This window comes from Petromyzon marinus, chromosome 19 (assembly GCF_048934315.1).
Source record: "Petromyzon marinus isolate PM22_M1 ecotype Great Lakes invasive population chromosome 19, UKy_Petmar_22M1.pri1.0, whole genome shotgun sequence".
NCBI lineage: Eukaryota > Metazoa > Chordata > Hyperoartia > Petromyzontiformes > Petromyzontidae > Petromyzon > Petromyzon marinus.
This window is the reverse complement of record NC_133685.1, coordinates 8,853,338-8,878,453: the sequence shown is the minus strand read 5'-3', so window position 1 is coordinate 8,878,453 and position 25,116 is coordinate 8,853,338. Positions and strand designations below refer to the sequence as shown.

Sequence of the window (25,116 nt, the reverse complement as noted above, 5' to 3'; positions counted from 1 at the left end):
GGTAAAGGAACACAAACCTGTTTTATTTCTAACTACGTTACTTTACCGAAATAATCAAATAGGCTAGCTCAGTGGGTTTTGCCTGGTGAGATAAAAAAATTGTTTAGATTTAGTTTTTTGTTTACTTTTCCTATACTTTGCACTCCTATCGTGTTTTTGTACTGTGTTGTTGTAATGTTCTAACATGCCCCAACTGGAAATTTGGGAAAAAGAGCTTTATAGCTCATCGGATTCCTTCAGTATGAATAAATATGATTCTTAATTATTTGGAAGGGTGTGTCCATTTGTGTCCATCCCAAAGAGCTATGTAGCTCAGTGGGCCTTACCTGGTAAAATAAAAGTAATTACTACTATAATAGCCCAGAAATGTGTGGAACGCGCGTGACGTCACCCCACACGCCGCACCCTCCGTCATTAATAATAAAATAATCATGAGCGAGTGGATTTTTACACTCACGCGGATGAAGGTCGAGCGGAAAGACATTATTTTTCGCAAAGTCGTTGCAAATATGACGTTTCTTTAAAGAAAGTGACGGTCAAAAATAAATCTATGTCGCACACTGCTACATCCGTACGTGACGTCACTGCAAAAGAGACCCCCCCCCTCATTAATAATCATCAGCGGGTGGATTTTTTCACTCCCCAAGGTCGAGCGGAGAAACATTTTTTTACGCAAATTCTCTTTAAATTTTACGTTTCATTATTGCAATTTTATCAAATAAACAATTATACGCAGCAACAAAGCGATTTTGGTGTCTTTATTTATTTCTTCAGCACCTGAAACAAAAGTTAAATTCATATTATTCGGGTCTTTCGGTAAAGCCACGTAGATAGAATTTTTTTATAAAAGAAGAAAAAACGTTATTAATACATTAATTAAATAATAATTGAAAATACAAATAACAATATTTTTTTTATTTTTTCTATCTACGTGACTTTGTCGAAAGACCCAAAGAATAAGCATTCACTTGACACAGCGCTGGATTATCTACGGCGTCATGATCAAAATGTTGCATTGAACATGGCTCTGCACGACATCAACGCGATTCTCAAACAACATGGATTGTCTTACGCATCAATTGGTATTCCACAACCAATAGGACATCCAATCGAAGCTCAGCTATATGACGGAGTGCAAGAAGAACAAGAAGCTGAAACGAGAATTTGCTCCCTTAATGGGCAACAGTTTTTGAAGCATGTCCACAACAGACTTTTCTACTTAGATGGTCCTGGCGGTTCTGGAAATACTTTTTGGTATTCCACGCTGCTCTAATTTGTTCGTGGAAAAGGTCAAATCGCTCTTCCTTTTGCGACCACTGGAATCGCAGCGACTTTATTGGAAGGCGGACGAACTGTGCACAGCGGATTCAAGCTTCCAGTTGCCCTCCTCGACACATCTTCTTCGTCGATGAGACTGAATTCGCCAGAAGGCGATTAAATTACGATGCTGACAAGGCATGGCCTTCGATGCATCGGTCAGCTGTTGCGCGACTTCATGCAGATTCAACGGCCGTTAGGTGCAAAAGTCGTCGTAATCGGTGGCGACTTCAGACAGGCTTTGCCGGTTGTAGCAAAAGGCACCCGTGTTGGTGTCACCGAGTGCTGCATCAAATCCAGCAGATTATGGCAGCTTTTTACCAAATTGATTCTCACGGAAAACCTTCGGAGTGATGGTCAAAATGAGCATAACAATTGGCTGCTGAAAGTCGGATTTGGAACTTTGCCCGAGATATCTGGAGTGCCGTTAGGTTCCATTGAAATTCCACCTCAAATGATAACGGTTGATGATCTGGTCACCGCAATTTACGGCCAGAACTTGCGACACATGCCTGCCGAAGAGCTTGCGAAAAGAGCAATTCTGGAACCTACCAACAAGGGCATTCTCGAAATGAACCGAAACATCATCACACAGCATTCCGGAGACCTCCGAATTTATTACAGCTCTGACTCGATCGTGTCGGAAGATCCTGCGGACGCATTGAATTACCCTCCAGAATTTCTTCACGATCAAACGCCTTCAGGAATGCCACCACACACATTGGCACTGAAGACAGGCGTTATCATCATGCTGCTGCGAAATCTGAACCCGAAGAACGGCCTTTGCAATAGAACGCGTTTGATGGTCAAATCATGACAAAATAACTTCATCACCGCAGATATTGTATCGGAATGCCACCGAGGCGAAATCGTCTTCATCCCGAGAATCGATCTAGCTCCAAGTGACGTCACTCTTCCTTTCGTACTGAAACGACGACAAATTCCGATAATTCCTGCGTATGCGATGACGATCAACAAGTGGCAGGGTCAGACTTTCGAAGATGTGGGTATTTATCGCAATGGACACGTATTTTCCCATGGACAGTTGTACGTGGCTCTGTCTAGATCTAAAAATGCTCAGCGGATCAAAGTGTTCATCAAGGATAGTCAACTGCAGGGAAACCTTTTGAACAGTGGTAAAAGATTCACACAAAATATCGTATACAGTACCGATAAATCTTCCAAAGTCCTTATTTTCATTTTTTAAGTGAAGAAAATTTTATTTTACGTGCAACAATTCCTAAAAAAAAACATTACAATCACACGAGAACACGTTAATGTACATCTTTAATATTACAGCTTCCGTCCTTGGATGGGCAAAAGGTTAGTAAATAGTAATAGGTTAAGGCTAATTTTGGCACAGTACACTTTATTAAAATTAACGACCAAGGCGTAGGGGAAAAACAAAACAATTCATGGAAACGTCACGGAAAAAGGTGGGCAGTAGCCCGTGGAAAAATTTCAACTTGGCATGCATTTACTTTTAAATGAAATAAAAAACCGTTAAAATAATCGTTTATAAATGAAATAAATTGAAACCCTAGAGCTAAATTTGTATGCAGTATATGTAAAAAAAACGAAACAAATTTGCATTTCGAATTCTTGGACAGAATCGATTGAAAAAAAATGGAAACATGGGGCGCCTAGCCGCAAGGGGACAACCCCTCCTCCCCCTTCTACCATACATTCGCTAAGATTGCAGCTTTGTATTCCAGTGCATGACGTGCAGCATTTTTGAAAGGAAGAGAAGGAAGCGCACACTGCTGTGTATTTCTACAACATTTCCCACGATGTCACGGAGTTATTCAAATTTACTAGATATCTGTGACCTTCGTGCAAAATATTCCGCAGCCTTAGGCATGATTAAATATCTCCAAATGTTTTTTTTTTACACTTCCTAAATTCTGAAATAGTTTTAAATTAATGACCCACAATGCAAAGGAACAAGGTTCATCTCTGCGTGGAGATTTTCTCGTACTTGTCAGTTTATTCCATCCGTGTAAGCTGGATCTTTTGTCAGGGAACAAAAAAAACCATGACATCCACAGCCAAGTTAAACAAATTTCACCTTGGAAGTTGAGTGTTTTGAGATAATGTGTAAAGTGTATGTAATATGTCCCGACACATATATGGCACTTTACGTATTGGAGGTGTGGTTGATGAATTAATATTGACACATAGGCTTTCGCGACCAATATTATTCATAATGAATGTGTTTTTGGGTTAGATCGCGTCCGTTTAAACGTGTCGTTAACCCTCCACAGCCAATTTAGCAACGTTAAGCCAGCATCATTGGGCAAAATCGCCCAATGATGCTGGATGTTATTAGCAGCGAAACGTCACAGTACTCAAATTGTAAATGTTGTGGATTTACTCTCCAACACACCGGTGGGTTTGAAGTGGTAACTAATTGACACGTTTTGTTTACGTGCCAAACCTTACTAATTGGCTGTGTCGGGTAGTGACAGGCTAACGACACGTTTATACTTACATGATCTAACCCAAAAAACCTTTATTGTGAATACATTAATATTGATTCTTAAATTCATGACATGTGCATCAAGTCACACGTGTAAGAATAGGAATGTATTGTGTCCGTATTGGATTCCCATCGCCTCTTCAGCCACTGCCGCTCACTACGATACTTAGCACATCGACGAAACGACTTTGCTTAGTTGATTGAATGAAATCTAGATTGAAAACTAAGTTCTTAAGAACTACTTTTGGTGTTTCATTTGTTGTCCTTCCCACATTCGGAAGAGAATTTGATCATTCAATCCCCCGCAGCTCCGATTAGCACGTTTGGCCACGTATGGTGTGATGGAAGTTCTACACACACACACATGTACATTAAAAGCTGTTCATTTGATCAAATTGTGCCTCTTAGAATCAAATTATTTACCAATTATGAACATGTTATGCCAATGGTATGCACACGTTATAGTTGGCTCATGGTACAAACAAAAGCTAAATTCGAAAAAAATGTAAACACAATGCACAAAGCATGTGGTAAAAACGAGTCAAAACGTCAATTGTTGAATTTAGGCGCAACGCTAAAATGTATCGTCAAGTTACAGACCGAAAAGTGTGAGCACGAGTTTTCATCACACACACGCACACACTGGTCAAATGTCAGTCGCATATCACTGAGCATCGGACTCATTCAATTTAAATAAAGATTCGAACACTCGTTTTGTTTCGATTTAAAAGCTTTCGTGACTGCAGGGATTGATAATCTTGGTTCTTTCGGTAAAGTCACGTAGAAGGGAAATAATAAAGATAAAACAATACAATTCTCACGACGTTTCGGTTGCAACACAAGCGATCATCACACCTTTATTATTTCCCTTCTACGTGACTTTACCGAAAGAACCAAGAATATACTCGTTTCGGTTTTTGGCAATAACCCCCACGTCCCACCGTTGTTTTCACGCGCGGTCGCTTTTCTCACCGATTCCTTCTAACAAAAAAATCCAACGTCGGGCGAGAGATTATCATTCCGAATTTCAATCCCAGCATAGAGTGTGTGAAAAAAGAAAATGAGTCGACGCAAAGTACACACGGACGTATCCCTACTAGTGCCCCACACCTACGGGCAATGTTGGAAATGGTAATGTAATATTCATGCAGCTATGACTGTCTCGCTTCCTGGAATCACACGCGATGAATGCGAAATGCAGGGAGGGGGGGGGGTCCGTGTGCATGACCCTTGGCTGGGCTGTGTCTCGTCTCACCTAGCCAGACAAGCCGTCATCATCCACTGCTCATATCTCAGCAGGGGGCTGGCAGTGAATAAAAATAACGTCTTTCCTGCTGCTACTGCCAATAAAAATAGTAATAACTCTCCGTCCTTTGTCAATGCACTGGCGGATGAAGGCCCCCCCCCCCACGTCGTGTCGGTTGCGCTGGGTTTGGTGAAGGGTGGCGGGGGGGGGAGGGGCCCAGGACTGGTTGGGAACATCGCTCGTCGCTTATGCGAGCCGTGGCCGGCAATCAGAACTCAGGTCGCCGGATTCGGTGAGCGAGCAGCGTGCGAACCATGGCGCCACCGCTGCGCTCTTCAACTTGACAATTCCGAGTGCGCTCACGTTCACGCCAGTGTGTGTGTGGGGGGGGGGGGGGGGGGGCGGTGCTCGCCACCGTTAACAGTCCAGAGCCGATTTTGGTAAATTCCACATTCCTTTGATGGGGTCCGTGTCTAACATCTAACCACTATTAACTTCCGAAAAAAAAGTGTTACTCATTTTATTGATCCCAAATGGATGTTGAGCAGAGTTGGCCCCTTATTGGTACCTGCACTCAGAACCTTCTGAATGTGATGCCTCGAAGCCTTACCTGGTAAAATAAAATAAATACAAATCTGGTTTAGTTTTTAGTTTAGTTTTCGACAGGCAAATAAAAGTGGCTGCAAGTTTTAACCGTGCTAATTAACCGTGCTAATCTCGTGGGTGTACAGCAGTAGTGCAATGGCGAGCATACTGCACTATGAACCTGGCGGTCCGAGTTCGTATCCCAGCCACGTTTAATCATCAGGTGCAAGTGATATTTGAACTAGTCCTGAGCCATCGTTAACCAACCCTAACCAGCAAAAGTTATGGGAAGGCCTTCATCCATCTGTGTGGCTTGACAAATGGCTGGAAGTTACAAACAATATAATTGTATCGGGTTTTGGTAAGCCCCCCCCCCCGAGATTCCGATTGAGAACTCTGAATGGCAGAGTATCGCCTCGTGCTCAGCCAGTCCAGCTTTGGTTCGCTCGGCGCCTCTCTGCCTCCGAGGGCCGAATTCGGAGGACATCACCCAGTCCTGGCTCCAGCTCCTCTCTCGGATGGGGGGGCAGGGGAGCTCCTTTAACAGTGATTCACTGCCAGGGAGAGTGAAATTGAGTGTGGGACCTAGTCCAGTTAGCCTCCCCCCCCCCACCTACTTGCACTCGCTCTAACCACACTGTGTGCGGTATCGGATTATTGATGTATTATTAAAAGCAGATGATTGTCTCATTTGTAAGTTACCTAGGGGCGATGATTGCCACGTATAATCATTCCCACCGTTTCCGCTAGCACATCACACCTGCTCAGGGCCAGATTAAGGTTATCGCGGGCCCTAGGCACTTCTGTTTCGTAGGCCTTAAGTGATGACGCTCTACAGTTGCCACTGCTGCTGCCCCATGCTACTGACATCGCTTTCACTCGCTTGATTGTGCAAAAAACACTACTTGAAGATGTTATTGCTGATTTTGCAATGAACAAAAATCTCGAAAAGTTCATCTCCGTTGTTGAGATGACTGCCACTTTGTATATACACTGTGCCTATGCTTGCTATATAAAAATATGTATTCAAGAAGATATCCTGGTTAAACATTTTATCATACAAACAAAACAAAAAAATGTTTTTCCTAGGCCCATTAGTTTCCCATCGTATTTGGCTCTACAGAAGAAATGCACCTTACAAAATGAATCATTTCAGTAATTTGCGGGTAATTTTTTTTATTTGGCAAATGTGGAACCCCACGCAGAAACACAATGGCCGACTCGCAACCTTCCAATCACGAGCCACTCGCTTGAACGCTGATCCACCTGGCTGGGTTATTACTGTTACAGAAATAGCGGTGTCTTCCTGTGTTCACCTGAGCTGGGTATACGAGTGTTTGCCGGAATGAAATTGCTCACCCAATGGTTTCCGGGTAGCTGGCAGACTGTAGTGCGTGGCTCGAGACGAGTGAACCGCAGCCAAAATTAAAAGGTGTACCGCACGTGGCATTCCGCATGCCGAAATGTTTTCTGGCCTACTAATCCAAACCCGGCTGACACAAAGCCCTGAGTGTGCATGAGAATACATGGGGAGCGGTGGTGCAGAGGTGAGCGCATTGTACCACGCACAGGGCGGCTGTGGTTCCGTTCCTGGCAATGGCTAACATCAGTAGCAAGTTGTATCGGAACTTGTTTTGGGCCTCCCCTAGGTCGGCTTAATGGAGTACCCGATGTGGCGATTGGCTCTGGGGAGACAAAGGTGGTTGGGCATAGTTCCGGCCACACCACTCGTATGTTACATGGGAGAACGTTCAATGTGAATACAGGTGCGTGTATGTGCAAGTAGTTGCGTGGGTGTGCTTCTGAGTCGGTCCGTTTGGGTTCCAATGCAGCCTTTGTAGGACTTGGCGAATGTTCTTGGGCATTTTTCTAAAAACTTGATGATAAAAAAGACACCGCCAAGGCCTTGAGTGCAGGTAGGGTTTTATTTTAGTGCATTGCACACGTAATTGAAAAATAAACGAGCCAGCTGTTATTTTCATGTATGTGGTTCAGTATTAGACATTTCTATAAGGGAGCTGCCACAGTGGTTTAATGGTGAACATACAGCGGTCATGTGTTCGAGATCCATCTCCTGGTGCGGAAGTTCAAATTATGGGACAAGTTTTTGAAATCCCGCCACCTCTGCCGACCCAGCAGGATACGTGGGGACACCAGTTAGTCAATCGGCAGCTCATGTGTGGTGGGGTGCGGTAAATCCAACCTCTTCCAACACGTTTGATCAATGTGGTAGAGTAGACCAAATACCACTTGAGAGTTCGCTCAAGTGGAGGCGTTTCCATCAGTAGCGGCGTGCGTTAGCAGCTCCAGGGTCACACCTTTACCACCTGTACATTATTAAAGCATGCGTTTAATTATCACAGAGGCTTCACGTTTTAGCAAACAAAAAAAATTATGTATTGCGTAATATGAATCCACAGTATTTACTGCGTGGAAGCTAAGTACATAACGTACTGTAATCACATTCCTGATTATTACCACTTCCAACCAATAGATAAGAAATGTTGGCTTTGGTATTATTTAGCACATTCTGTCGTGTCCATTTCACAGCTTATCCAGCAACTATACGAGTATATATTCTTGGTTCTTTCGGTAAAGTCACATAAAAGGGAAACAATAAAAAAATAAAAAATATAAAACAATAAAATTCTCATGTTTCGACTGTAACACAAGCAATCATCATCAGGTGTGAAAAACACAGCAGGAAAATTTGAAAAAGTGGCGGGTTTTTTAAAGCTATCACTCCAACCTTCTTCATGGTTGGAGTGATAGCTTTGCGGATTGTATAGTCGGAGTAACCATTAGCCTTAAGAGCTTGGTGTACGTGCTTGAGTTCACTGGCTATGTGTTCCTGGTCGGATATGCATTGGGCTCTATGGTGCAGAGTCTTGATGAGGGAATTCTTCTGGGATGGATGGTGATGGGAATCCGGTTTCAGGTAAGCATCCGTATGGGTAGCTTTCCTGTAGACAGAGTGGCTCATTGAACCATCAGGTCTCTTTTTTTATTAGGACATCCAAAAAAGGTAGCTTGCCATCTTTTTCGACTTACATGGTAAATCTGATGGCTGGGTGTATGGAATTGATGTGGTCGAGGACCCTCTTGAGGAGCCTTTAAAAACCATCACTTTACCCTACATTGCGGGGATCACAAAAAATATCTCCAAAATCTCGAATAGACACAAGATCCAGGTCCGATTCAACACATTACATAAAATCCGTGATCTGGTTCTGTCTGTAAAAGACAGAGCTCTCGTGCTCTGTAGTGTCTTCTGAAGCTCTCTACGATGCCTGCCTTCACGGGCTGTGCGGGAGACGTGCCGTTGCTTGGCGGACACACGATCTTTACGTTGCTCAAAGCGCCGTCCTCGCTGCGCATTGCGCAGTTGTTGCACAGCATGAGGATATTGCGATTTTTGCAACCGCATGCTCTTGTTCACTTTTTCCAGCCAACCGTTCCACAGTTCGGCCGTCACGCACGCGTGTTTGTTTGCCTCGTGTGGCAGGGGCAGTTTCTTGACGTTTTTGAAGCAGCGTGGGTTCTTGCTCGTGCCAACGACTAGCGGGGGGTGCTTTTTGCTGCCGTCCAGGTTTGCGCAGAGCAACAGGGTCACCCGGTCCTTTGCGGCTTTAATTCCAGAAGGCTCCTCGGGCATCAATTTCCAAAGTCGCCGCGGGAACGGCTCGGCAGTGCAGGCCCATTTCGTCCGCAATGAAAATGTCTTTGGGCGCGTAGCCCTTCAATAACTCTGGAGAGACTTCCTCGAGCCAGTGTTCCACTGCGCGCGTACACGCTATTCGTTTCCTGCCCTGCTGCCGCTGCTGCTTGAATGAAATCGAGTTGCGCGCCTTCCATCGCTCGAGCCAGCCGCCCGAGGTCTCTTGCCAACTCGTCAGCCTTTCCCATCAGCAGTGAGCCAGTGAGAGGCAGCATGCTGTCGCGGCTCTGCCTGAACCAGTAAAGGAGAGCTTCCTCAACGGCACCCGCTTTTCCACTACGCCGTCGCTTCCGGTCGGAATTGGCACTGGCGCGCCACTCGTTACGGATTTTCTCTTTGTCCCTCGCAATTCTCGATACCTGGCTCTGGTTGACGCCAAAGACTGCCGCTATCGAAGTCTGACTTTCCCTACTTTCGATTTTTCTTAGCACGTCAACCCTCTCAGCGAGGCTTAACGTTTTATGCAGGCGCTTTGCAATGTTTGCAAAAGAGCTGTGCTGCAGATGCTTCAATGTTTAAACTAAATAAATGGAATGCTGTGACCAGCGTTTGCAGCTCTAGTATCTAGGCAAATACTGTACCCTTTATGTCAATGGAATATGCACTTCTCTGTACTGTTTCTAGGGGTTTTATATAGCGGGGTGCTATATGCCCGCTAAGTAACTACGTGAATTACGCAAGTAAACAATATGCTTTTAATACTGGTAAGTAGTGGCTGAAAAACTGTAGCCGGATTACACATTCACACATTGTGCATAGTAGTGGAGTTGATATCACATGAACCTGTTTGAGTTTGTTTTAGCAAATTCTTATCAGTTACGGTACTGTTACAGTCCAGTGTAACCATACTACTATCAGGAAACAAATACATTTTCATTAAGGGATTCTTGTTTGACAGGTGCTGCCAAACGTCACATTACAAAATGTAAAATGCCAGCCAATTGCCTGGCAATCCTTATCCTATACAACCACAACGCCTAACCCGCTATCTTCAGCTGTATAGCATTTCGTACGATGTCTCTGCAAACTAAGGTACTCGAGCTGGTCTCAAGGGAGCGATGTGCAACAACCACATGAGTGCCTTTTGTTCGGTTACCGTTAACAAGGTCCGAATCAATCGCCTCACTCCATATTGAACCAGAATCCACACAGCTGCTCAGCCAAAGCCCATACACTGTTCAGTTTCCTGGTTGAGTATACTGATGTGTGGAGGCCTGTGGTGTAAAATCTTCACGTGTTTAAAATACAAGCTTCAATATCTATTCTTGTAAGCATGCACTCGGCAATACAAGATACCCATATCAACAGAAACGTATGCGGCTATGCGAGGAGGATTTTTGTTAACTATTTTGTACCCCATGCAAGAAATTATTATATTTAAGCAAATCATATTCAACTGTATTTACACCTACATATAGACCCTTCAGGGCACTTTAAGTTTGCTCCATATTCCTTGCTTAAATGGTTGTTCGTCTGTTTTTCGCTGAAGGCTCACTTATTGTACCGCCGGTCCAGATTGTTAATTTGTTTTCGTTTTGTGTCTCTCTCTTCTCACTGCAGGGATGGCAGAAGAATACTGAGTGAAGCCAACACAGGCAGATCCCCCCCCCCCCCACCAGTCTCGTGGGAGCTTGAGCAGCCTGCACAACCACACACGCACAAACACGCACACACGCACACACACGCGTGTATGCCGCAGTGCCTGCTTGCGCAAACGGCACCGCTCAAGAATCGGGACGGTAAATTCCACTGGTTGCGCTCTCTGCAATTCGACAGAAAGCACTTTCATTAGAATTCGGCCAATGATCATTGTGCGCACGGTGTGTACATTTTACGCACGGTGGCGGACTCGAGGCGTTGCATACAAATGAACTGGCAAACTAACTCGGCTCTACAAGTGTTGCCTCTCGTCTGCCCTTCCGCACAGCTTGTCAGCAGAAATCTGCAATCGTTCCAAAGAAACTTAAAAATTGTGAATTTGCTTATTTGGCGCTGATTTGGATGGGACTAAGGAATCCTCTAAGCTGAACCTCTGCAGTGCTGCATTGTCGAACAAGGTAGGCAGACGGAGACGGTGCGAGTGAAAAGAGGAGCGAGGGGCAGCAATAGACAGATAGAAAAGAGAAAAGGAGATAAATACACTGGCAGAAAGAAGAAGGGAGGAAGACTCTTGAGGAATTAGCCAGGTCTAAAGAGGCCAAGAAGAAAGTGGACAATAATCATTTATAAAGCATCTCAATGCTAAATCGTATCCAGGCGCTGTTTTAAATCGACCGAGAGACAGACACGGCTACAAACGTGGAGACGAAAAGTGAGCAGAAATTCAGACACCACCACAAGAAATTGCGCACACAAACAGGAACTCATATTCGCAAGCATATATATATTCACACGAATCGCGAGCGGTAAGCCCGGGTCCGGGCACCGACAGACGGAGCCAAGATGAGCGGGGACGAGCGGATGTCCTGCTCATCGCCGTCACACTCCCACAAGGCAGTGACGCCCCGTGGGAGCCAGTCGTCCCGCGACGCGCGGCAGGTGGGAGCCCACGCCTGCGCATCCCGTGTCACCGCGCCGGGAGACCACCGCGCCACATATTACCATACCCACATATCACCGTACTAGCACACCACGACACAAGACCACCACCACACCACATTAACACATTATATCACTACGTATAGCCGCACCACAACCTCACCACAACCTCACCACAACCTCACCACAACCTCACCACGCCACCACAAAACATGTATCATGGCACCCGTCCCGCGTACGAGCCGAATGAAATTCTCACGCTGGCGGAGATCGCATTCACGCATTTCTTCCTTAGATCTACCGTCTTGTCAATCCCTCCTGTAATCTCTAACTGGGTGAATAAGGCGATGTGTGATCAAACATTACCCTACTCCTTGACACCACACGTTTAACAATATCAGGGTAAAGAGGTCATCATAGCCAATGACATTTGCCAGAAATATCTATGGAATTCTCTTTTTGAAAATATTTGTGTGGCTCAGCTATTAGCCAAACTATCTACACGCAGGGGCGGAGCCAGGATTTTCAGCCCGGGGTGACATTCAACAAATTTTAATTTCAAGAATGATTAGAGAGTCAGGCTGTTGAACTAGACGCCATCGGTTGGCGACACACTCTGACAATGCAGTTGCACGGAGTTCGCCAGACCGAGTGTCGTACACTTATACGCAGAATGTTTCAGATTTTAAATTTTGTATTTTTTCGGGGGTGACAATTGTCTACCCTGTCACCCCCCTGGCTCCGCCCCTGTGTACACGTGGAATAAATGTGTGCTAATGTATAGGCCATATATGGTTTCCTGTTGTTCCTATCTGGTGGTTCTCAATGCCAAACCCACAATCTAGAATTGTGAGTTCAAATCCCTCACTCAGGCTGTGTCATGTGCAGTACTACCTAGGCCTCACTCAGGCTGCGCCAGGTGCACGATCAGCTAGGCCTTACTCAGGCTGTGTCATGTGCAGTATTACCTAGGCCTCACTCAGGCTGCGCCAGGTGCATGATTAATTAGGCCTCACTCAGGCAGTGTCATGTGCACGACCAACCAGGCCCCACCCAGGCCGCACCAGGTGCACGATCAACCAGGCCTCACACAGGCTGCCCCACGTGCGCGACCAACCAGGCCTCACTCAGGCTGCGCCAGGTACACACACCAGCGCACATCACCACACCATCACACACACAGAGAGTGCACATCACCACACCATCACATACACACACGAACGCAGAAGTCTCTTTCGTCACGGCCACACTCGCACGGCTCACACTCGCATGGCTCACTCACATTTTCACGCACTTACGCACAGTTTACACTCACGCAAAACAACTCACAAAAAACAACTCACACGCTGCTACACACGTCGCCGCTGCCATCTTGAACACTACTGCCCAACACCGATGTTACCGACGTATCGATGTTTTTTTAGCCATCCTTAGCCTGTGGGACAACTATAAACGGGGCTGTGTGCAGAATGACCATCATCATCGTTGTCATGGACACTGTGAAGAGATTAATTGGGCACAAGTTCAGAAGTGTGAAAAGAACCACATGCATGCATACTTGAAATTGCATTATGGAGACAGAGGGAACCTCACGAACTACAGAACATTAACATATTTTTTTTCCCCCGATTCGCAACCGCGGTTTAGAAAATCTTGCGCGGTGTGTTTAAAAATGAATCCTCGTGACGTCGAAGCGGTTGGACGACGAACGTTTACGAGCAGCTGAACAACGAGACTTCATAGTCTGTTGCCGTATAGCAGCAGCACCCAGCCTGATGACGATTGGGCTGGCTCCGTCTTCCAAAGGCAAAGATTTGACTACTCGTGCCCTCCACTTGGTCGGGCGGTTCCTCCATTGAATGGACCCAAATCAACGGTGAATACTGTATTGATTTTTTTTTTAGCAAGTCTCAGTCGACTGAATAAACCTTCTAACCAAGCAAACTTGACGACAGGGTCAATAAAGACTGATAGACAGATTTGCTGATTCTAATTTTGATTGTAGACTTTTTATGAAGACCGGTGTGTTATGCTGCATTGGCGTATCGCCAATATGTCCATATGCAAGTTAGATGCATCACATTGACTGTTAAGGAAAGTCAACGGGCTTGGGCAGTTCGTGTCACTAAGACGAGCCAATGACCTGGGGTCAAAACTAATGACGGGGAGTGACAACTAAACTTGGGAGCACTGTCATGAGGACGGGCACTGCGGAGATGGAGTGATGCGATCATCTTCTTCTTCATCTTCATTTTCTTCTTCCTCTTCTTCGTCTTCATCTTCTTCACATGGCTTGGGAAGCAGTTATATTATAGTTTGATGGTGAGGTTAGCAATCCATCCAGCTTGTGTGTGTAGGTTCTATATGGTTTGTTACATCGCAGGACTTTGAGAGTTCATGACGGCTTTGGGAGCCCTTTATCCAACAGTCGCTAGATCATGGCTGGTTATCATATTAAGGAAACATTCTAACCTCATCCTCAACGCATTCATGAAAAAAATAAACTTGACAATACAGTTAGTGAATGCAGCCTCCAAACGCATTCGCCCTTTCGTTGTGCACTAACACCCACGTGCATGTTCCGATTCACATTTAAATTGCAGCAGTACACAGTATAAAACTGCACATTTGCAGCGGCATTCAATCTGCACCGACTTTGAAGAGAGAGTCAAAGGCCCCACTTCTCTTGCGTGGTTTTCGAGCAACACTGAACTCAGCTTCGCTTCACAGAGTCGGTCATTCATGTTCGTGAAGTAATGTGTGCGTTACAAAATTAATATAAATCTTTCAAACTTGTAGTGCCAAGTCTTGCCAAAAAAGCCATATAGATCTGATACATTTTGGTCATTTGTGTGCAAATTTGTATTCGTGATTGCTTTGGGTTTCTTTAAGTCTTTGTAAAATAATTTAAATTCCCTCAGTTTGATGGACGAACAGCTTTTCCCCGGGAGAGTAACACATACGCTGTCCAGCTCCTTCAATATAAAGGAGCCGTAAATTAAGATGGCCTTGAGTTAAGATGTCTAATTGAAGGACGTTATTTCTGTATACCTAAATATTTTTTCCAAACGTGTAATCAAATCCCATTGTGAAACAAACCGCAAATTTGAACCGAGCGGTGAAACAAATTTTCCTCCTGCAAAATGTCTTTGTAAAACATCACAGCCACCCACCACGGCTGCATTCTAATGGTGCAAAAATACATTGCACCTCTGAGCTTATACCCTTTGTCCTCATATCGTGTCCTTTGTTTGATTATAGCCACATTCAACCGAGTATTGAATACCCCAAGGCATCTGAGTCACGTGACACCCTAATTTAGCAACTCGGTTGAGAACAATTGGCTGTGTGCGACACGGGCTGCTTTTTGACAATAAACGTGTCATGGCAATGGTCGTCTTTTTTTGTTTGAATTGCCAAAAAATATATATGGTAATCCTGTAGAGGCTGTAAACATATCATGTTTTCCAGGCACACGATTTTATTAGTATAGAGAACTAAATATACAAGTGGGTATGTTTAATACTACATCTAGACTTTCCCAGAATGATCAGTATACGTGGAATTACTAATTGCGTTTAAGTGGATTTTTATTTGTTCTCAGCAGAAAGTCGAAGCACATTCAGAAACGTGCATATTTGCAAATAAATTGATACACCTACGCACCGAATCATTGGAGTGATGGTGGGTCTCATTTTTCAAATGTTGCATTGTGAAACTGTTTTCGAACAAAAATTATTGCGAAATTGTTTTGTTATGTTGTGGGGTTTTTTTTTCCTCCCAAGGTTATGTTTTATTGCCACTTAACTCGTCAGAATATGCCTGTTGTTGAGCCACGGAACCCACCGTTCATAATCCCCTTCCATTTCTTCCTGGTTATTACTGGGGAGAATCACCAAAAGCCATGCCATCATTGTAAAGTGGATGTTAAATACCCTGTGACATCCGTTCTTCTCTACCGTAGGCCACTATGCACTTAAGTCGTAGCCTAAAACCAAAATTGGAAAGCACCAAAAACATTATTTAAATAGCCTTCTCAATATGTATAGTAGTACTGCACCTTCAGTGTTTTCTGTGGTCACGAGATAACGTTTCATTCTGCCCTCACATTTTTTTGTTAAAAAAAGCACGAACACTTTATGTTACATAATCCATTATTTGGAGAGGGAAAAAAAACCAAATACTTCATCTTTAAACCCATGCGAAATACTAAAACAAATTGCACAGCAAGTAGCGTTTTGACCTATCCGTGTGGATTTTAAGTGTTGCCTTCTGTTATGTCTTGGCATTCTCCAGGTGCTACAGTTTTCTTCAACAGGCAAACATACCGCATACAGAATTGGCCAAACATCCTCAGCAGAATCCTCTAGAAGAAAAAAGTCTTGAGACTCAGTGAGTCCATCCTGGGCAAACTTCGAGCAAAATCGTAGCTCAGATGAGTGAGCAATGTTGCTCATCTGTGTGTATGATCTTGAGCCAGTGGTGGATATTGTTGTATGTAGCACCTGTTGGTCTGTTGGCTAGATGAACATACGACCGTGGTAGCAGGACACGAGACTAAGAATATTTCTTACAACTTAGAATTACTTTAATTAACCCCAAAGGGATGATCAAACGAATAATGGAGTGACAACCAAGGAACGGAACTCATCCAACAGGTTATCTATGAAATCTGCTCATGGATTGTAAGAGGTGGGAGTGCTTTGGGGAGTGGATTGACCACGGCTGATGCTGATTATGACTGCTGTACGTGTGCGGATTAGTGAAGCTCATGCCCAGATGCACAATCATTTCAAATTAGTTGTGCATTATGGTATGTATCTTTCATGTCGCCAACATTTCGAATTCTGCTGCTGCTCACCAGCTGAAATTGGAAGCAATTTAATTGTATTTTGTTGTTAAAAGTTGTTATGACTTGGCCAAACCAAGACAAACAATTGCAATACTCTGAGATATGAGACGTATACAAGCATAACTTCATGACACAAATGTAGCGCTGATTACATTTCTTAAATCATGTAATGTCATTATGCGAAAGTTCTAATTGTAATAGTTTTTGGCAGCCGAGTTATTAGCATCCTAACTCAATATACATGCAGTGAATGGTTTTATTCCAATGCAGGCCTATTATTTCTGCAGGGAATTATGCAATCTTACATTATGAAGGCTAAACATGTACCAATGCATAGATTTATTGATTCAAAATTTACAGTACACTCACGATGCAGCACAGCCCCAAAACACAATATATAAATACATTTTATTTAGCAAGGAAACGGTAACATAAATTGTACAAAATAAGCATTAGCATCTTGACTTAAAGTTTTCGTGACTGCAGGAATTTATATTAGCATTTTTGTGTAGAATATCTCCATATATATAAAAGGCAAAGTTGTGGATGTGTGTCTGTTCAAAATGTTTAGCGTACTTCCCGACATGCAACAAACTTGAAATTTGCCATGTGGGTACTTTCCAAACTCTACACCATGCAAAAAATATAAAAATACACTTTTGTGTTTTGTTTGGTGGAGGGGAGCTCAATAATGCATAGATTTTTTGCACGGCAAGTGAGCATTGACGTCAAATCTGTCACGTGACCCGCGCATGTGGAAGTGTAACGCATTGTAGTGTAGTGGTTAGCACGCTGCGCTACGCTACGAACCCGGCGACCCGAGTTCGATTCCCGCTCACGGCCACCACCGGTGAAGATTCTTTCAACCGCTCCTGGGCCTCCCCTAGGTCGACTCAGCCTTACACGAGTAACTGCTGTGGTGTGTGAACATCGCCACTGGGGAGACAAAGGCGGCCGGGCGTGGTGGATCCAAGTCCCGGGCGAAGCCGGGTAGTACAGCTAGCAAGCAATAAAGAAGCAGCCCATATGCCTCCTTCCCATATTTGTCCTTCCGCTTAAAAACATTTTTTTTACACATCCTTTCAGCCACATGGCCTTCTACGAGTGTATAGTATCGGCCGCATCGGTTCGACACAAGCACTTTGGACTGGTGTCGGCATTCATCGTCTCAGAAGTCAGACTCTGCTCGAATCAACGCTGGTAAAACTGCCAGATGTTTGCTGGCGGATGATCGACGCAAAAAGGCACAATACGTGGCACAACATAATCACGATCATCGCTGTGGAGGGTAGAAGCACCGAAATTAAATAGGCAGACGATACCTATCGTAAAGTGTAGGTTATTTTTTGGTATAGAGTAATATGCATTTTGTTTAGTATTCCTCTCACAAGGTCCTGAGGCTACACAATAACCAATGTTTTCAGCTTTGTGACTCCTTTGCCCATTGTGTAACCTACACACAAAATACATTTGTTGCCAAGCACAACATAGGCTTTTTTTTCCCCAAGTATTTTTTTTGTTTTAGGCTTTAATGACTACGGATTGTTTTCCTCCTCCAGCAGCCTTAAGGAAGTTAAACTTTGAAAAATTAAATTTTGATTTAAAGCTTTCGTGACTGCAGTAATTCATATTCTTAGTTTTTTCGGTAAAGTCACGTTTAATGGAAACAACAAAATAATAAAAAATATATAAAACATCTTCAGGTGTGAAGATGACCGTTTGAGTTATGGTCGAAACGTCGTGAGAATTTTTTTAATTGTTTTATATATATTTTATTATTTTGTTGTTTCCCTTCAACGTGACTTTACGTGACCATAACTCAAACGGTCATCTTCACACCTGAAGATGACCGTTTGAGTTATGGTCGAAACGTCGTGAGAATTTTTTTAATTGTTTTATATATATTTTATTATTTTGTTGTTTCCCTTCAACGTGACTTTACCGAAAAAACCAAGAATACTTTGAAACACTGTTCAGAATCAGCTGGCGATGTGGTGCAAGCCTGTAACGGTGCAGCGCTGTGGGGCAGTGAATATGTCCGCACGGTGGCGCGTTTGCCGCCTGTCACAGAGGTTCACGGTTAGAGCACAGAGGCCACCCTAGTTAATACTACGGGTCACCCACCCTACTAGATGACTATACAGACTTGTGAAAACAGCACCTTTGTGGTTGATAGAGGGAGCTAAAAGGGGCGCGGCATGGGCTAGAAAAAAGAGATGAACTGATGTGGTACAGATGAATGTGGAACTCATTGGACTTGCGCGTTAACCGGTACCAGCGGTCTCGAGATCAGCCTCAAGAGGAGGTTCGTGAAGGACGCTACTGGGCAGTTAGAGGCAGTCGCTGTCCAACAACAACAACAATGAGCGGAGCGCCAGGTGGCTAAAGCGCAACAAGTTGGCACAGTGGGGAGCACAGGTGGTGTATCTGCCAGTCATCTCAGTTGGTCAACCCATGGCACCTGGGTGTGTTCTGTGACCTTAGACACATCAAATTGCCTCAAGGTACACCTCGCCTGGCACAAGTGCCATGGTGATGTCACCACCAATTGTTGGTGAACGGCAGTTGTTGTTGTTGTGATAGCCTTGCCCGATAATAATTTGTGCAAATTCCAAATGTGTACTGTATTAATATTACCGTTTGGAGGCGAGGTAGGTGAATGACACAGATGAGGGTCGATGGTGGATCATCACATGCTGTGCCACTGTTTAATCTACAGATGGCAGCACATCAAGTAGGCAGCCTCCCTACCTGTAAGGTCACGTGAGGGTTATGCGATTGTAATTTGGGGTGTTTCTTGCTATTCCAGTTTTCTCTTGCTCGCCACTCAACCGGTAATTGTGCCAAACTTACCAACGTCGGACCTCAGTGAAATATGTTGAGGCTCGATGAGGCTTTCCTCGGTTTAAGGACACCTCTTTATATATTAACAAAAAAGCATCAATACATTAGACAATAATGCTGTAAAAGTAGTAATATATAATAGGCGACTTTTTGGGCAACTATTGCCCTTCATTATAACGTGATTAATGTGCTTTGAAGAAGAGCCGTTTACCAATACATTACCTGTTACAGTAAAACCTTGGATTGCGACGATAATTCTTTCCGGAAACGTGTTTGTAATCCAAAGCACTCATATATCAGTTGTGATCACGTGACGCTCGGCAGACAAAGCGTATACGTACTACACGTATTGCAAGACCCTCGCTCGTTTATCAAATTAATATTTATTTAAAAAATTTGCTCGTCTTGCAAAACACTCGCAGACCAAGTTACTCACAATCCAAGGTTTTACTGTATATATTTTATCACCCGTTCTATTTATATTTACTAATACGATAACGTTATTTAATGCAGTTTGTTTATATATATAAACTTTAATAAAACATTTCTAGGTGATATTTTTGGTTGATAAAAAATGCAACTATAATACAACCTCTGACTACCTGTGTGTGTGTGTTTGACTGTGTGCCCTCCAGTCGATGACAAGTGCAGACGAGAGTCCGGTGTCTGCAGGCCACGACTCCATCCTGGCCTCCCGTCTCACGTCTGCACAGCCCTCCCCCAAGAAAGTGGGTTCACACGTGCATTCATAAAGACAAAGATCCCCCGCATAGCGCTGAACAGACTTTTGGGGCAAGTGCTGTTCGCGAGCACCGATGAAGGCCGGCACGGCACACCAGGGAGTGGGTGGCCAGCACCACGCCCCGACCTCCTTTGTCTCCCCGGTGGCGATGTTTACACACCGCACCGGGTACTCATTTGAGGCTGAGCCGACCTAGGGGAGGCCCATGACCAGTTTCAGATAATCGCCAGTGGTGTTGGGCGTGAGCGAGAATCGAACCCGGGTCGCCGAGTTTTATAGCGCAGCGTGCTCACCGCTGCACCACCGCTGCGCTACAACACCCCACACACAAGACAAAAGGGCCCCTTCTCTGCTGGAGAAGCGCATTGCTCTGCAGTGGGTGTGCCGAGGCAACCCAGCACGGCTCAGGGGGTGCCAGGTTGTTGTTTTTTTTCTACTGCAGAACCCGTTTCAACTCGTTCACGTGATGAACGAGTTGAAACGTGTGTGTGTGTGCGCGTGTGTGGATAGATAGCACAGTGATGCCACGTTTGAGTTGTCCAGACTTGATGCTTAACGCCTTGCCCCGCCTGGTCCTGCTTGGCTTTGAGCCAGATGCAGGAATTTCACCGTTAGGTTTTAGCCCCTACTCCGCAACTCGCCCAGTGGTGAACCACCAATGCCGTGATTTCTGACGAGTGCCATGTAAAATAGGTTAAAGATCCCCCCGTGTTACCGTTGAGGCCTTGGGAGCAAAGTAATTTAGTGGGCACCTATTAATGCCGGAACAGTGCACAAGTGTGTGGTGTGACCACCTTTGGGTCCCCAGTGCGAATGTTTTCGTGCCACACCAGCTATTCGTTTAAGCCCGAGTCAAACCAGGCAATTGCCAGCACAGATTCAGACATCACTGGACTGATGTTACCTGTGGCCGGGAATCGAATCCACGTCGCTGGGATTTGAGAGCGCATTGTATGAACCGCTGCACCACACGTATGCACAAACACTATAAAATATTTTACACTCATGAACCAACAAATCATATGACAGTATAATTGGCATTGCATAAACAGGTCACCAGGGATTCATTTGCTGTCACGTTTACAGGTACATTAATTGAAAATGTTAGAGTACAGCATCTTAGAGGTAATTCATTTTAATGTGCCACGATCATTTCTGTCTCTGGGTCTTACAAATGTTTGCAGGCTTTCTTGTGTCCTTCATAGGTAAAAAAAGAAAATAAATCCATGGCCGTACTAGAAAATTTTACCGTTATTGCAAAACTCAAACAAGCAAATGTCTCCAGATATTGAGTTCATTAAGTCTCTTTCGTTACAAATTGAATGTTCTTGGAAAATAGTGACACCGCAAACAAAAGGAAGGCATTGCTTTGAGAAAGTTCCATTTCAAGGTGTATTGACACACAACCACGTCTCTCTATTAAAATAGGAGACATTCTACAAATAGAAATAATTATTATAAGCAGCATCAATTTAACAGACCTGTGTTCAGGCAAATGCTTTTTGTTTATCCCAAGGGTCTAATCTATCCATTGGCAAACGATGGAGTAAATCAAATGGAATGCAAATTAAACATCAAGGATAGCCATTTTGTTAATGGCTTGCTGAAAAAAAAATCATTATGGCACGTGCTTGGCTAAATATACAGGCAGTACTAAGTGTGCGGTGTCCATCTCGCCTTGTGCCTGTGGCTATTTGTATCTTATCTTCGCACATAACTCGAGTCTGCCCTTACGTTCACATACATCTTGTGTCTCGGTCAAAATGGGTGGTGGATAAGTGATATGTGTGTAATGATTGATTGGTTCATTAATTCATAAAATTTAATTATTGCAATCACAAAACATGAAAACATTCTAAGTGTAAGAATCATTAAATGTGCCTCTGATTCCTTCATTTATACAAATCTATTGCTTCATACAACTATCTCGCTGCAACGCAGAATAAAAATACAAATTGTGATTCAAATCAGAACCGTGATGGCGTCACGATGGTGCTGCGTTTACACAGGCGCTTCACGGCCTGAAGAACCTGGGTTCGATTCCCAACCCGGGGACCTTTCTTTGTGGACTTTGTCCCTTCCTCCCGCTTGTTCCACATAGGTTTCAATCCACGTTCTCCCAGTTTCCTACCATAACAAAATTAGTTATTTTTAATGCACCCTCTAAATAGTCTACGACCAATCATCACCTCCTGCTAGCAGACGAATGCACATCGCCGAGCCAGGCATGGAGTTACTTTGTGCTGCACAGGGACAGCTGCCGATAGGGGGATACGCGCTCCGAGACTTTTCATTACGCCATGGAGAGAGAGCGCGCAATACAAGTTCGTCCATCATTTATGAATGATGACGCTTCTTAGAATTGTCACAGTGGATGAATCCTTCCATCCCGAGTGAGTGGGCAGGCCCTGATTGCACATTAGCACTATAATCTCAGACCCACTGCTCCGCAGGGGTTTCCACAGCAACATAGCTTTGCCACGATGATGATGATGACCTCAGGGCCACACCAAGTCCTCACATGAACCCTGCTAGTTCGGCCTCAGTTACCCCAACAGCGAGAGTCAACTATTTATAATATGGGCCCTGTAAGAGGGTTCAAATTTGAACAATAGGTGGTACTATTGCGGTGGAATTTGCTGGAAAAAGTTTGATTCTTGCTCGGGGAGTGGGCGTTTGGAGAAAACGTTCTGCCAAAGACAATCACCCACCAACCACGTCTCCCACCAGCTCGCAATGCAATCACGACATGGGTTGTTGCTCCAGAGCCAATTGATTAATGAATTCAGCGAGTGCGTAATCACCGAGCCGTGCGACAGCATCCTTTGGTGGCGATACTGTATAATGTTTATAATTTTCCGTAGAGTTCCGCTGAACGTAAGTCAGTGGGCAGTCATGAACAATGGTGCGACATTTATTTTGCACGGTGCCGCAGCCGCCCAGTGCCGGTCGTCACGGATTGCCGCACCTCCGATTGGCTACGTACGGTGCGAAAGAAGTCCAACGTATGGTACATACGAAGACCCCCCCCCCCCCCAACAGTGGAGGTTGGCCACACAGAGACCTTGCCCTGTCCGGAACCTGCTCGGCAAGGACCACTGGCATGGCATGCCAGGTTGAAGAAGCCAGGCGGACAAACAAGACGGGGACTTGGAGGTTCTGGTGCTGAGTTTTCCCGCCATTCCTCCCGCCAGCCGGTCTCTCACGTTCGCTGAACTTCTTTTGCACCGTACGTAGCCAACCGTCGCTCATATCTAAGCAAGCAGTCCTGGTGCGGCTGTTTGGGCCGCGGTCGGTCTTCGTGATGGGAGACGTGCGGCAGGCGGGGGTTTTTTTGTTTCAGAACTTCCCGTGGCGGCAGGCTTGTGTTTGGCCTTCATCTTCTCCGGTAGCTCGCTGGTTGTTGCAACTCCCTGTTGTACGTGAGGGGGGCAATGTTGCTCAGGGACCGGAATAGAGGGGGTCGGTCGAGAGTTCCCGAGATGATGATGATGATTAGCATCAGCAGCAAGTGTAGCTGGACATCGACGAGCCTTGTGCGTGACGACCGACTCGAGATGTAGCGGCCCACATCGACGAACCGACCGGCTCGTATGGACATATGCTTAACTTCTTTCACACTGTACGTGGCTAGACGTGCTAATTGGGAGGTTTGCGGTGCGGTGGGGTGGGGGAAGGACAACAACTTAAACACAAAAAGCAGTTCTAAATAAATGCTATATAAGCAGTGGCTCACTGCTGCTTCCGTCTAAACACACGCGTTCGTTAAGTGGAATTGATGCGCTTTCTATGCCGCGCAATGCATCTCCTCCCTGTAACGGAAGAAGCAGCCTCGGCGACGAAAACAAATATCGGCGTTCACAGGTACAGGTGGAGTGTTGTGGATTCAGGAGGCGTCGGAGTCGGTTCTTGGAGGCAACACTGTTTATTAAAACACCTCGCTCGGCAGTACAGTCCCAGTACACTCAGGGTTACTGTCCACCGACAGCTACTGTCTGGGGAGGGTACTGCCTCCTGGCTAATGTGCCCTAACGCAGGACTACACTCAGGGTCCTCCTATACCACTTTCTAGGGAGGTACTGTCTCTGGGCTAACGTGCCCTATAACACAAGACTACACTCAGGGTCCTCCTACACCACTGTCTAGGGAGGTACTGCCTCTGGGCTAACGTGCCCTAACACAGGGCTCCAATCAGGGTCCTCCTACACCACTGTCTAGGGAGGTACTGCCTCTGGGCTAACGTGCCCTAACACAGGACTACAATCAGGATCCTCCTACACCACTGTCTAGGGAGGTACTGCCTCTGGGCTAACGTGCCCTCACACAGGACTACAATCAGGATCCTCCTACACCACTGTCTAGGGAGGTACTGCCTCTGGGCTAACGTGCCCTCACACAGGACTACAATCAGGATCCTCCTACACCACTGTCTACGGAGGTACTGTCTCTGGGCTAACGTGCCCTAACACAGGGCTACACTCAGGGCCCTCCTACACCACTGTCTAGGGAGGGTACTGCCTCTGGGCTAACGTGCCCTAACACAAGACTACACTCAGGGTCCTCCGGCTATGGGTGCCTAGGGGGAGGCTATTCTAACTCTCCCTAGCCAGGGTGCGAGTTCCCACCACTGACCCACTGGACCCGGCCCTTACAAGGACGTCGGGGCCAGGGGTTCCCAAGGCTATCACAGTCGAGGGGGGTGGGTTGTAAGAGGAGCAGGCGGCGATGGTGCCGTGTGTGCCATCCCAACTACAGTGTGATTGTGGGTGCTTTCTCGAATTTGGCAAATTGAATG

At 45.2% G+C, this 25,116-nt stretch overlaps 1 protein-coding gene across 1 annotated transcript in view; it reads left to right on the top strand.

Annotated features, from left to right (window-relative positions):
• LOC116943868 (oxysterol-binding protein-related protein 6-like) overlaps positions 1 to 25,116 on the top strand; it is a 205,864-nt gene that overhangs the window by 85,786 nt on the left and 94,962 nt on the right. The window contains exons 2-3 of the mRNA XM_032957146.2: positions 10,906 to 11,883; positions 20,215 to 20,307. Coding sequence (XP_032813037.1) covers positions 11,788 to 11,883; positions 20,215 to 20,307 — 189 coding nt within the window. The 5' untranslated portion in view covers positions 10,906 to 11,787. The remainder of the gene's footprint in view (positions 1 to 10,905; positions 11,884 to 20,214; positions 20,308 to 25,116) is intronic.